General features: G+C 37.5%; 1 protein-coding gene across 1 annotated transcript; it reads left to right on the top strand.

The window, feature by feature from the left end:
- The first annotated feature begins 5524 nt into the window (after positions 1 to 5524).
- On the top strand, positions 5525 to 15636 carry ripk3.2 (receptor interacting serine/threonine kinase 3, gene 2). The gene is made up of 10 exons (XM_002937754.5): positions 5525 to 5718; positions 6897 to 7221; positions 7500 to 7639; positions 8629 to 8678; positions 9087 to 9245; positions 10358 to 10458; positions 11116 to 11170; positions 11863 to 11909; positions 12808 to 12874; positions 14221 to 15636. The coding sequence occupies exons 1-10, from the start codon at positions 5585 to 5587 to the stop codon at positions 14412 to 14414; spliced, it is 1272 nt and encodes a 423-aa protein (XP_002937800.1). The 5' UTR covers positions 5525 to 5584; the 3' UTR covers positions 14415 to 15636.

Genomic DNA, 15636 nt, shown 5'->3' with positions numbered 1-15636 from the left:
TTGTCGAGACATTTTAGAACTACAGAAATTATTGTGGTTACTTTGAATTTATACCATATCGTGTTTGAAGGCCGGAAAAAACTCATTTTAGTAAATGTGCCCCTTACAGTTGTAATTACAATAGATTATAACAGATTCCAAAATATTTTATACCATCTCCACCTACAGCACAGTGTTGAGATGCTCACTTATGATGGGTAAGTTCTGTATAAAAAGGACACATAAAATCCCCCAGTGTCCCCTATAAAGACAACCCAAGGCAGGTGATGTAGGTGGCAAACATTCTATATTGTGCCATTTGTTATTTGGGGAGGTGGACAGAGATAATGCCACATACAGTAATACAAGCAGCTTGGAGGGCATTGAGTTTGGCAGAGAAGCTGGAGCATTATACAAACAGTATTAAGGAAAGTTGGCTACAGTAAGGTCTGGCATATAGTATGTTTGAGTGGCATAAGATAAAGGGGCATATTTGTTATAGTGTGTACGCCATAGCAACCAATCAGCAATGAGATTTGAACTACAGGTTAGAAAACAAAAGCAAATATCTGATTGGTTGTTATGGGCAGCATCATTGGTGATGTTGGCTTATGTTCTATAACAAATATGCCCCAAGTGTTAAACTATTGCAAATGCATCAATTGGAGAAGGCTACACCCCATTCCCCTCAGCTAGGCCGCCAGATTTCAAGCTAATATCCAGAGGCAAAGTGGTGACTTTACATATATATATATGTATATATCATTTTTTAAAAAAAACAAAACACATTTATCTATCTATACACAGACCCTTAGGTGCCTATATAGAAAGGTTAGCCCAGATTACATAGCATTATACAAACCCCCAAAGGGAACTGAATACAAGCACAAATAATTAGAAAACCAATTCAAGTGAATTTGGATTTCATTAATCCATTTATTTTCTGATTTAATGTTAACGATAACATTTGACATTGTTTTCATGTATAAATAAAATGTTTTTGGCTACTGTATTAAAAGGGAAATTATGTGTGGATAAATACAGTACTTGTAGTGTTTTATTTCTTTTATCTGTTTCATTTGTTGTAACGTTTAACAATCCAATAAGGTATAAATAAAAAAAAAATATTTGGACGGGGGATGATAGTGTTAAACATTCGTCTTGGTTGAAACTTTGCAAAAAAGCGTTGGGACGCATGGAACTAAAGAAAAGGATGGTAATTAAAGCGGTTGTTGTCCATTAAGTTAACTTTTAGTCCTAGCAACTTTTCAATTGGGTCTTAATATATTTTATTTTTAATTATTTGTTTTCTTGTTACCTCTTTCCAGTTGTAGGACGGGGGTGAATGACTTCAGCAGCCAAAAAATAATAATAAAATGTAATAATAGTAATAAAAGTATTACATATTTTCTATTCAGGTTTCTCCTATTTATCTTCCAGTCTCTTATTCCAACCATTGCCTGGTTGCTAGGGTAAACTAAACCCTATTTTTGCACAACATAACCTTAAGTCATACCAATTCGTACTAACATTCAGGACTTCTGCCTCTCGTGGAATGAATACTAGCTGCACCTACATTAAAAGGAAATAATTATTATATAAGCAAAGTTTGTTTTTGTGGCTGAAAGTAATGGGCAGTATAATAAACAGAGTAGTTCTGTAAAAAGCTTTTTTTTTAAAAAAAAATGCAAAGGGAAGTGTAACCTAATAGTTGTTTTCTTCCTTTTTCTCAGAAAGTTGCAGATAGGACTCCAGGTCACTGGAAATATATAAACTATATCCTATATTAGCTTAAGTATATGAACACACACAAATGGTCCCCTCTTTACTGCCATAACTTCCACTACTCTACTGGGAAGGTTTCCAAAAAGAGCATTCGGGAGGTTGGCCATTGGCAGTGGGGATGAGGCCAGGCTCACAGTTGGTGATTCAATTCATCCCAAAGGGGTCCAGTTGGGATGAGATCATGGCTTTGTGAAGACCAGTCATGTTCCATCTCAGCAAACAAAAAGCACTGTATTGCATTGTGTTTGCCCAAACTGTTGCACTTAGCAGTAAGAACAGAATTCTTACCTTAATATTTTCTTTCACTAGAGTCAAACCATGGAAAACAGCCAAGACCATTATTCCATCTGTACCAAATGTCACCATTGGCATCATCCATTTAGCAAGGTGGTTATCTAATGGCATTGTCTAAGTTGAACGTGACAGATGTGCCGGAATCATAAGCACATGGATATGGGTCAGGTAACCATACACATTGAAAGTTGTACAAAACGGATTATTGGCACGAGTATGGCTGGCTTTATATTACAGAAGTGGAAGTGTCAAAAAATGCAGTGGGAGGCCCCAACCAGGAATGTTATCAGCAGTGTAAGTATATGTGATTTTTTTTTTTTTTGCTTACAAAACATTGGGCAGATAATGTTTCATTTATCCCCCCCCCCCAGGGTTTGATCCAATTCTGATATACCCCCCGCTGTCTTCCCAAACTTCTGCTGTCAGTCAGCCTCTTATACTTGGAGAAAGCAAGGTGCAAAGTGCAAAAATGACTGCAATCTGACATTTGCTTTAGCCCACTATGCGGCCACGTTACACAGTTACCACCACTAGGTGGAACCGATGCATAAAAAAAGGGTCGATTCTTACACTTATTTTTTTTTTCCCAACTTACTTTTTATTATTTTTTACAATACATGTAAACCATAATAATTACACTGCTTATTTATTAATTTCTCCAGAGAGAAAAGAAAAATACCATAACTTAACATAACTGGTAGATCCACCCCCCAAAAAAAAACAAACCCCTAGACACAACCATTTCATATTCTATATTACTGCTAACTTCTCTTCTCTCATAAGCTGGGAAATGGGACCTCCTGTTTTTTCTAATTCCGGCCAATAAAAATCTGACTGTATTTGATAATTGAAAAAGAGGCTTTGTTGGGAATTTTGCCATAAATGTTTAATAACACCAGTTCTGGAGATAAAACAACTCTCGTTAAATATAATTTGATATAGACACGCCCTGCAAGCCCAATTCGGGGAAATAACACCACGCCCTACCACATCGAAAATAGAACTAATACTCCAAAACCCCTCACCCAATAAACTTACCACAACGCTGTATGCGTCTCTCCTGGCAACAGTTAAACCACCATTTAGCACAGCCTATGCAATGTGGCACAGGGACTTCCCAGAAATAGACAAAGATGATTGGGACGAAGCCACGGACAAAGCCTACGACTACTTAGTCTCAACTAGAGACAGGCTGATACAATTTAACATCTTACACAGACTCCACATAACCCCCCTGAGACTACTTCCTATGGGCAGGCGCGAGTCCTCTAGGTGTCCCAAATGCAATGCCCCAGAGGCAAACTACATACACCTCATCTGGCAATGCCAAACCATTCAATCCTACTGGGCACAAGTAATGAGATATATCCAAGAGAAAACCTCCCTCCCAAACATCCGAACACCCAAGGTCTGCCTATTGGGAGTAGTTGATGACCTCACCCCAACAATTCATACGAGAACCCTCTTTCGTAGCCTACTATTTTATGCCAGGAAATGTGTATTGTTACATTGGATGGCCCAAGACCCTGCATGTTGTATGTTATTGTTTTGTATTAAAAATGCAAAATAAAAACCTTTTAAAAAAAAATATAATTTGAGAAAATGTCCAGAAGGATTGGATAGTAGAACAAGACCACCATATATGTAACATATTTCCTATTTCTTTGTTACATCTCCAACAAGTATTAACAGTTCCTGGATAAACCTGTGACAATTTTGTCCACTTTCTTATTATAATTACATGGACATTGGGCAATTACATGGACATTGGGCATTCTCTCACACACCTTCCATTTGTGCAAAACAGGAAAAAAAATGTGATGGTCTGATGCTGTTTTAAACTTATCACTCCAACCCATAGGATGCCCCATTTACAAACTCAAGTGCAAAGAGATAACACTGAGCATGTCCTGATGCCAATGACAAATGTACTAGTTACCATACTGTATATTCTCCTAACAACTTTCCGTAATGCTGTTACTAATGCATCACACCTGGATGTGACGCCACCCCCACTCTGAAAACATTTGCCCCAACTTGTGCCCAATATACTCACAACTTCATAATATGCTCACAATAACACAACTTAACATTTTTTTTATGCTGCAATTCTAGGAAACAACTTCATTGTGGGGGAAAAAAGATGGCAAGCTGTACAAGAATTAAGCTTAGTGGGTCCTACACACACAGGGATATTTCTGCCTGGCCAGTATTTATTCTGTGTGGACAGTGGAATAATGTTATAAATGGCTACGTATTATAGTTCAGCAGAAGACATATATGTAGGGACCCATAAGGTTAATATGCCCCTATGGCTTTAAACCCTACAACTTCGTAGTTTCTGTTTTTACTGGGCAAAGATCCATGTATCAATTTAGAGTTATGCACTTATGCCTTATTGGTTTACAGGTTGACTCCACCCTTTGCACTCCACTACAGTGTTTAGCACAGAGGTGGGTCTTCCTCTTTGGATGCCTCTGTGTCTCAGGTGAAGGATTAACAGAGCCCCAGTAAAGCCATATTTTACCCCAGAGTCATCACCTGGGGTCACCTGGGGGGACAGGGACCCCGTGAACGAGGACCAGTTAGATAATTAGATAATTACTCTTGTAGAGCACTTTCTAGGAAAGTGAGATAGAGAGGGAAGGAAGCAAGAGCAGTTTTGGCTCCATCAAGGAAAGTAGCTGGAATTATCCTTCCATACAGGCAATGTTGCCTCAGCATAGCACCACAGTTAAGACACAGTATACAGGCAGTACCTAAACCCTGATCCACAGTCAGCTGTAGGACTCTTAAAGCTAGAGGTATTCAACCTGAGGACTGAGGTATCTATCCTGACTGCTTCCAAAGGGGTGCCAAGCTGACCAGGTGCATTTACCCTGCCCAGTCTCTAAAGGAGGTGGGATAAACCGGTGTGCATCCTCTCTTTGCTGTCCTCAGGGAGTACTATCATATAACATCTCTATGTGAATATATTGCAATAACCCTGCACATTAATTGTCTTGATAAACCAGTTCTATTGTTCAACTGTAAGAACCTTCTGGCATCCATTTTTGCTAATCTGCACAGCACACAGCTACAGTGAGTTGTAGTTGCTCTACACCCTTGGTCACTTCCACATAGCGAAGGCCCATCCTGAAGGATTGAGTCACATGTACCCCATGCTCTAAACCTATACAAGCCATGGTTTGACTGTTTTACAGCCTAATAGGGGTTAAATATATATGAGAGCAAACACTCTATAAGACTGAATTCAAACAAGCTGAAAAGATTGCTTGTGGATATAATAAGCACACATTACTGGCTGTGTAGGACAAATGACTTATTTATGGAGAATGCTCCCGATATTACACACCAGAATATTATCCAGTAGATTCGACCACAAACTACAATGAAAGCTCTTGGAAAACTCCTGCTTCTTTGGACTGGAAATTCCCAATTGGCCCAGTACATAGGCCCCGCCCCCTTCCTTCCGTAGCAGCCTGAGCACAAGTCACACTAGCAGTCGGTGCAGTTACAGGCAGACATGAAGCAGTTTCCCGCAGGGGATCTAGAGGGGCTGCAGCAGGTCGGCAGAGGGGGCTTCGGAACAGTTTATAGAGGATGGAGCCGGAGTCTGAATATGGAAGTTGCCCTGAAAACTTTTCAAAGAGCACAAAGGTATAATATTAAGATACAGAATTTGTATGGCAGTCAGAATGTAATAATAATGAACAGGGAAAACACAGAGTCAACATATTTACCTTTTTGACAAACAATTTCTCATTGCCTTTTGCTTTGTGAACTCTATTATCTGGAATGCTTGTGACCTAGGGTTTAGCTTTAGCCATCTGCATGTCTTTGTTTATAGATACTAATGAAATGGTGCCCCCCAGAGGCTAGATTTAGAAAATGGTAGAATAACAGCATCTCTACTCCGAATTTTAATACTGTGCACCCCTAGGCCAGCTGCCTCATACACCCACTGCCCACCAACCCCATTACATTACTAGTTCCTCTAGAAGTATCAAAAAAAAACATTTACTTTTTCCTATTTATTTATTTATGTATGTATTCCTGGTATATAGATTTCCACAGCACTCTACAGAGATTATGCATTCATTACATTAGTCCCTGCCATAAAGAATATTGTACATTATATACTATTGTACACTACTGTACATTTTGAATTCTAAATATCCTTGCTGAACTACCAATTGTGCCAGCTATTGCCTTAGCATGACTTTTATAGAACAATCTCAGATGCTAGATTATTAGCCTTGTACTGTTTGGACCTTGTTTATGCATTATTATTTCTTATCCTCGTGAATAAAAAACACATACACCAATTCACATTCATTTATAGAACATTATTTTATCTTATTATAGCTCAAGGTGCTGATTATACACTTAACCTGTTTATTTTTCTCCACAAGCAGCAGCCAAACAGTTTACAACATGTAGGAGCAAATGTTGGATTGTGCAATACTGAAATACGGCCAAATCTGTTCTAAGTAATAGTTTCAGCAAAGTAATAAAAGGTGCAAAGTTTGTAAAAGTTCAGCAACTCACAACAATCAATCAGCATGTACAAGGTTGAACTGGGGGGTGCAGGGTCCACTGGGACTGCCACCCCTGGGGGCACGCCAGGTGCCCGTAGAGGCCACCTATCTTACCCCCTCCCTCAAGCGTCAATCAGGGATGGGGTCTGCCTGGAAGCAAGTTTCTGATTGGTTACCATGAGTTTTATAACTAAACAAAGTTTATCCTATTTATAACAGAAAAGTCTGAAAGTAAAGTGCCAAACACAAAGGATTAAAGGGAAATTTGAAATTAACCAGTTCTATATCTGTTTCCAGTTTTAGCATCAATAAGCTAATGAAAGACATTCTGAAGGAAAGAGAAGTGATGGAGAAAGCTAGCAACCCATTTGTCATTCTTCTTCTCGGTATGTATGAGAGACAGGAAGGAGAAGTTAGCGAACATGGCCTTGTCATGGAATACGTGCCCAATGGAAGCCTTCGCTCGTTGTTTGACACTATGGATGTTCCTTGGGCTCTGAGGTTTCAGATGCTCCACCAAGTGGCCCTGGGAATGAATTACCTCCACACGCTTGATCCTCCCATCATTCACAGGGACCTAAAGCCAAGCAATGTTCTTTTGAATAAGCACTTTGATGTTAAGGTGAGTGCCATGTATCTTATCCTAAAGGAGTGTCTTTGCTAGTATTCTTCCTAAATGTTTCCATAATGGGCCTTAGGGCTCCCTTGCACTTACTTACTTACACTCTGAGTAATAGTAAATTACTCCTAATGTTTACTTACCAATTACTGAGATAAGAGTTCTTCATGTCTTCATAAAGCTTAGAACATATATCGTTCTATATTTCTCAGTTAAATACACCCTATCCCAGATACCTGTAATACCTCTGTGTGTTATTGTTTTGATTGTTTGTTTTTAAGATCACAGACTTTGGATTATCAAAAATCGCTGGTGCAACAACCTCTGCAACTCCCTATTTTGCTGGAACCCCATCCTACATGGCTCCAGAAGCTCTCACTGACCTTAATTACAAACCCACCATGGCCTTTGATGTGTACAGGTGAGAGAAGCAGCCCTAACTTCTTAAAGCAAATATGCCCATAAATTTGAACAGATAATAATTTGCCATAAATATAAGCAACAGCATTAGTAACAAGCAAGATGGAGGGGGGAAGAGCAATGAGTTATTTGCTACTGGCTTTTCTGGCTTTCATAGTCAATGGTTGTGGCTTTCCTAAAGGGTGCCTTCATTTTACCCATTAAAATACTACAACGTATATGTTAATAGGATGCATATAATGAAATGGCAGAAGGGAAAAAGAAAAAGCCTGTAGCCTACAGTAGGGGCCCATTCATTAACATACAATGGTCCGATTACTAAAAAATCATATTTTTTCTAAAGATTAGAACTTTTGCATATTTTCTACGATATTTTGGTTAACTTACGCAACTTTTTCGTGCTTTGCCACAATTTGTGTGACAAAATCGTATTTGTCATAACGAGTATGAAAGTTTTGGAATTCATTAAAGTTCAGAATTCATTCAAGCTGCAGAGTGCCACTGAGTCCTTGGGAGGCTTTAAAAATCATGCACCGAAGGTTCAAAGTCAGAAAGTTTTTTGCACCGGTTACAATCTTTCGGATACGAAAATTTCGGATCGTACCACAATATTTTCGTACGACCACAATATGAAAGATAAACCCAATGATACAGTCATTTATATCAACACCAGTCTATTAGGGTTGCCGCAAGAGCTAGAAATTTTACTGTCCCCTCTAGGAAACAATAATAATTAGCACCAACCTCAAAAGGGTTATGGGATCTTCCATAAGCATTGCATAAAGTCCTAGAAAGTTGAAGCAAGGTCTGCCTGTAAACATGTGTATCAGCCAACTGCTTTCTTGCCTGTAAAACGTGCTGAGGCATGAACTGAAAGGATGTGAAAAATAGAAAGATAGAGCATATACCTTTCATCATGGAATAAGCTGATCCACACCTATAATTGGTGCTCTTGTGTGACTTTGCTATTTTTTTTCTAATGTTTTTCAGCTTTGGCATCATGATTTGGGCAGTCCTCTCTGGTGAAGAACCCTTCCCTAGTATGTACTATTTTTGTGCAAGAAATATGACTATAACAAACCTATAACTATAACAAACCTTTATAGTAACTATACTTAGGAAATAGCATTATATGCCCAAGTGACCTAGCTCGTTCATTATGCACATGAGTGTGAACCCAACATGGCCAACCACACTTGCAGCTCCTTCTTGGTGTGGGCAGCGTAGCACTCAAAAGGTGGGTTCTCTTCACAAAATAATATTGTCTCCAGTAACCAGAGACAATATAGTCAATATAGACAATGCAGTCACTTTTGCAGCACAAAAAAACAATTTTTCATTATATTGGTGCCCTTTAATCAAGCCATTACCTTGACGAGTATAGTTGTACACTTTTCTTTGTTGATTTTAGTAAGAACATTAAACATTTGTGTGTTTTTGCTCCACAGATGCACATCCAGCATTGATTCAGTTACACATACCCAATGGGCAGAGGCCTAGTCTGGAAGTGCTGGATCACCTGAGCCACATTAAAATGGTGCCAGAAGCCAAAGAATTAATGATAAAGTGCTGGAGTGGAAATGCTGATGCCAGGCCCAGCTTTCTTGGTTAGTTGATGGACAAGTGAGATTATTGATGTCTGTTGTGGGAACTGCATCGGTCTGGGTTACTGCTCAGTGGTATTAAATTTGCACGCCCTGTAGGTCTCGTTGGCACTTTATAACATTTGCTTACTTACTCTCTATAAGGGAAAGAATGGGCTCATTTTATTTCCTAAAATGTCCCTGAATGCACTGAATCCTACTTTCATTAACTGATTGGTTGAAAAAGATGAACTCATATGATGGGTTTGCCAAAACAATGGGTTTTTCTAAACCAACATGGCTGCTGCTTGTTTTCTGACACAGCCGGTCCCTGGTGGTAGAAAAGTCACCTCTTATTTAAGCAACATCATTTTTATTAAAATTTGCTAAACCATAATGGCCATTTTGGAACAAATGATGTATAGAGTATAATAATAATTGTCACTGACGCTGTTATTACTTTGCTCCTAAAGTTGGCTAATACATGCCCAGATAGGATTTGGCATTTAGACGATTTTGCCTATATTGCCCAATCAGCTAGCCATGTATGGCCAGTCACAGGAGATTTAGACAAATAACCCTCAACCCTGCTGGATTGTGAATTTTTGTCCTTGGCAGAATTTGGCCAAAAGGAAGTGAAGATCAGCAGGAGCCCCATGGTTCATCTTTAGCTCCTGTTGTTCTTATCCTTCAAGCAGTCGGCACAAATACAGAGAATACAAAGGTGGTTATACACGATTTCCAATGGTATCTGTTAATTTGGACTGTGGGCCACCTTAAGGACTATGACATACAATGTTTCCATTTTGTGTGGAACAACTTCCATAGAAATATGTTGGGCAAAGGGCAATAAAGTATTTATTAATTCAAGGTACTTTGGGGTTATTTGGCACCACCTTTTTGATATATTGTATGGTTATCCCCATAGGGACCAAGTTTTCTTGTGGATAATTCCATTTTAATAATGGAGAAAAACACACTAACCAAACACATGTTGCTATAAGTATTTGATATAAAGAGGACATCGTGTACATGTGGTATTTCTACATATAACATTTGTGTAGGTGACTGTATGAAACTGAATTTAGATTTAAATATGTTCCATTAAAATCAACCTCCATCCATCTACATTGCAGAGTGCAGCCATGCAACAAAACTCATGTTTGAGTTGTACAGCAGTGAGATAAAGGGTGCCATTCGGACAATGGAGGACCACACACATCAGTTACAAAATGAGGTATTGTGTATGACGTGGGGCTAAAGCAGGGATAGTAGTTGTGTTGTGATGGGGATCGTCATTAAGGTCTAATCCAGTGTATTGAATAAGGCTCCTCTTCAACATGTTGGGCAATGCTGTGACACAGTTTTATTCCTGTCATCAAAGCTGTTGGTAAAAACCTATTGTCTCAATTAAAAGTGTGCTCCACCCACACATACCAGATTTTCTGCCTCCTGGAGACTTCCTCTGCTGATTATAGTTTTGTTTTGCCTTTATGTAAAACCTAAACCATAAAGTAGGTGCTAATAGTTATATGTATCTAATCAGTGTATCCAAACCAATACTGAAGTACAAACCACATTTTGCCATAAGCATGGCAAGCAATTGGTCAAAGACATTTATTGTATATAGAGCAGAACAAAGGGGGAATCTAGAATACTTATGGAAATGAAGGAATGGTGCAGTAAGTGCAATATAGGAAAGGGAATGAATGTGCAGGAGTAAAAGTACAATAACAGTGTTGATAACTAATTCACCAAACTATAGTCGATGTTTAATAAATATGTACCAAAATGAGACTTAAGACACGATAGTGTGCAGGGGTTGATTAAGTGAAAGGGGGATACACTTTTATTTATAAATGCCTTATTTTTGTACATATGTTTTGCTCCACAGACATTAGAAGACCCAGGATATGACAGCACCTGTCAAGACAGTTCATTAAATCAAGGTCAGTAAAATGCCCAGAACAAACTGGATGTTGTCAATGTGGACAAGCACTAATTATATTTGATAATGATGATACTAAGCAGAATTTAACTAATTCAAAGGAATTCAATGTTAAATTAAAGATGATTGGTTCCATTTGTGCACAGGAACATCAAATAGTACTGTTTTCTAACTAGAAAAGCCACTTTCTTTAGATGCCTACAGTACTTTATATTGGGCCTTAAACAGTAATACATTTTGTAAAGCAGCACATGAGGGCCATGTCCCCTAAAACTTAAGCAGCAGTATATGCATTTGATCTTACTTTTTTGCATGCTACATCTTTGATAAAAAAAAACAAAAACATTAAACATTACTAAATTCTACAGCACTGTTATATAATACTTTTTATTAAAAAAATGTCATCGGCCAGGTTATGCTATTGTCTTACAATATCACTTTCCGCATTATACTAAAACGTCATTTTAGCGTAAACATCCCTTTTAAGAAAGAATAGCACATAAATGTTACTATATAAATGGGGTATTGAAAGGGACAGCCAATGTGTTGCATTTAATCACAGGAGGGTGGTGGCTATTTAACACTCTGTATATTAGAACATAATGAAGGTACAGCATCTGGCTCTTATACATTATGAATATCTGTAGAATGTTGGACACATTCACAAAACTAACAGCATTTTCCTGTGTTTAGTTATAGCTGCAATTAAAGGAGACTCCCAAGAAACAAGGCAGGACGAGGTGAGTAACAACAAGAAAACGTTATTCCCCTTCTTTTGCATTGAGAAAAATACTAAATGATTCTTGAGACTCCAGGGGTCCATAAACCATCCAAGTGGTGCTGCATGTAACACACCTAAAGCCCCCTGTTGTTGCAATGTGTGCTTGCCTCCGAATGGTAAGAGAGAATTATATATGTTTGTGCTAAATAACCTGAATGAGTGGCCCTTGCAGTATCCTGCTCCATTTTGTCCCAGTCATTATCACTTTTATATCATATTGCCAGTCCACTCCAAATAAAGTGCAATGAAATAAAGAATTCAATAAAATGAAGTTAACTAATGCGTTTTCAGCCCTGGCAGATCCAGTCCTATTTACTTTTAAGATTGGTAAGAGTGGGACTTAAAAGTTCTGCTATCAGTCTGCACCCAACAACAGTTTAACTTGGTTAAGGGACTACTTAGATATCGGGCATTATTATTCCAGCTGAAAGCTAAGCTCGACTTTACCTTACTGAGCGTGTTGAGGGCTAACATGAAGCTCATATCTTTGGATTTAGAAAAGCTAACCATGATGTTACTATTCATCGTTATTTCCAGGATACAAAGATCTGCTAGTAGGGAAACATGAAGTGATGAAATATATACTAATAAATATGATATGTTTGTCCATATTCTTTTATTAGTAGGGATTCTGACCATAGCTATTGGTTTTACTGTAGCTTCCACATAAATTTTACCCTAGTGAAATTGTGTAAGTTTTGTTTGTACGGAAATTATTATAATATTATATTTTATACAAGGTTTAATTGAATGCCCATTACTTGATCATTATTAGGCCCTCTATAACATTTTTAACTTAAATGTTTAATTAGAATAAATGACCAATCAGATTTCAATATTTATTTCCCTATTCTCAGCAACCCCAGGCAGTTGCAATATTTAATGAAACTACAGAGATTTTTCAGGAGGAACCATCAGACAAAGGTAAGTGGCAGTTACATCGCGATACAAAAAAATTTTTTGGTGCAAAAAGTCCCAAATCTGAATTGTTTTCCAAAACTCGAATGTTTAAAATTAAGGGCAAAAAAATCTGAAAAACTCAAATGTATAAATTAGGCATCTAAAATCTTACGACTTCATTTAGAGGTTTTTTCAATTGAGGTTTTTCCCATATTTTGAGTTTGTAGACCCATTGAAAATTAGGTAGAATATAAAATGTAAGGCATTTGAGTTTTATTTTCTTTTGTTAAGGTTTAATTCTAGCTTCTTATATTCAAATCTTCTAATAAATAAGCAAACATTCAAGTTTGGTAAAAAAAAAGTGTATTTAAAATGAAAAAGATTCACAAATTCAAAAATTGATAAACACACCCTCTAAGAAGGCAAGGGGTACAAATAACTAACAGACCCTACTATGCTATTTTTAAGTTGAGGGCAAAATAGCAGATCATATATGATTTTTCCTGGCTGCTTGAAAATATAATTCCATGCACTCATCTAATCATTTGCCCAATGTGAATCATTACCCGTAAAAATTTTCCATCCCACATATTTAGGGGGGCCTGTTCACCAAGATTTTTGCATTGATCAAGCTGCCATAATTCATTACAAAGTCCAAAATGGCATTTTTTTCAGTGTGTGTATTCTTATCCTATGCCAATGGAATACCTAAATTTAACACCATCTCAATCTAGGAGTATCCAATATCAGTCAATGAGATAAGTTAAGGTGGAGAGGAAAATCTGGTGTACAAAGTATTCATCTTAAAAAAACTGGGACCAACTTTAATGTTTGCCAGTTTTACATTAGTAAATTCCCATAATTAATTTGCTGATGAATTCAAAGAGCCATACATGCACAGACTGTTAAAAAGTAAGGCAAAAATCAACCAAACTGCATAACCAAAATTGTTCTTGTATGGCCATCTTAACTAAAAGAAGCTTGGAATAAGCTTATTGGGGACAATTTATGAATCTTCAATACTTTTACTCGCTCAGTAAAAAAAATATTGAATGTCTACTGTGCTCAAACACCCCATAGAGCTCAAATCAGCTGTCATTATCAGCCTGTCTGAATGTAGGCAGTCATATTGAGAACTGTATTTTTATTAATATTTAAGGATGCACCAAACCCCAATTTTTTTTTAATAAGTATCAAACTTTCAACAAAAGATTCAATAGAATCCCAAAGCAAATCTGAACCTTCATTTGCACATTCAATTTGGAAAAAAAATAATTTCTTGTCATTTATACATCCACTGCATTTACCTACTGTAATAATATACTGATGCCACTGATGTTTTCTTCAGTATTTTTTTCTATTTACTACAGGAAAGACACTTAGCAATGCTATAGAAGCCATAAAGGAATCTCAGGATTACAAGCATATCATAGATTGTGCCACGGACATTGGTAAGACAGTGGAAAAAGGTGGACAACAAGTTGGGAAATTTTACAATGACAATAGAGGTGAAGTACAAAAAGTTGCAGAGCTTTGGAAACCCATAAGGAAATTTTTTAAGTAAGTCTTCTCCTTACCAAGTACCAGAAAGATAAGCTTGCAGATCAAGGTTGATAGCTATCTACAAAGTCAACAAAACTGGTTGGACGTAGCCTTAACCCCACATTGCTTGTTCCCACAATAAGACTCTGCATACCCTCTATGCTATCTGCAATATTCAGGCACCAAAATAATATGCAAGTATAACACGACAAAATCGAACAAAATCACAAACAAATGATGATATTAGGAACTTGAACCTACTGGCTATCTTAAGTATGCAAGAAAATGTTGTGGAGGAGATATACTCAACCCTACCAGAGAAAAATGCAGGACATAAACCAGAGAAGCATTCCAACAAAACTTAGAGGGGAATTTACAAATGCACAGGTTTTGTTTTTTTTTTTTCATCAAAACACAATTTTGTCATGAAAAATAACCCACAATTATTTTTTCCGAATGCAAAAATATGCCATTTAAAACCTGTCGAGATCATGTAGCAGTCAATGGCAACTGGAGGATCTTTCTTTGCTTCGTGGTTTTGGAGGTGTTGGGGTTTTTCTTGACACTGGCTTTTGTACAACAACATGAAAAAGTCACGGTTATCATTCAAAAGATGAAAAAATCCCAGTGTTTCTGATTCTTTTTTCGTTCGTTCTTCTTCAATTCAGATCTTTTGAGAAGTGACTGACAATTATGGAAATGAGTTTAGTAGTGGTTTAAAAAACTACAAAACCATAAAGATCTAAAGAAAAAATAAAAAATGGAGGGATACCACCATATGCTTTGCTATAAGAAAATGTGCGGGTACGGGGAACTTAGTTACTTCCTTACATATTGTGTACTTATGTGGACTGATCCTGTCGAAATAGGTTGAATGGTCTCTGCCAAATAGGCTAACCTGCAAGCGCATTTGGGCATACGAACCATAGACTCTGAGTCACATGTAGTGTCCATGAATGTCAAATCTCTTCCCAAAATTTGGATGGCTGAAGAATGTAGTTCTACTAGAACACTAGCACCTACCACATGTATACCTTCCATTTTTATGGAGCAATAAAAGTCTCTGTGACCTCAGCCATGAGAAGCAAAGATCACCTTTACCAACCTATAATGTAAACTGCATGAACAGTGATAGGATAACAAAGGCGGCTCCTAAAATTCCCTAATTTCAGCATATGCATATGGGGCACCTTACTCATAACCGAATAATAAATGATATTCATGTCAATTTGTACGCACTGCAA

Source organism: Xenopus tropicalis, chromosome 8, assembly GCF_000004195.4.
Source record: "Xenopus tropicalis strain Nigerian chromosome 8, UCB_Xtro_10.0, whole genome shotgun sequence".
NCBI classification, from domain to species: domain Eukaryota; kingdom Metazoa; phylum Chordata; class Amphibia; order Anura; family Pipidae; genus Xenopus; species Xenopus tropicalis.
The sequence above is the reverse complement of the archived record's forward strand: the minus strand, read 5'-3'. Positions and strand labels throughout refer to the sequence as shown.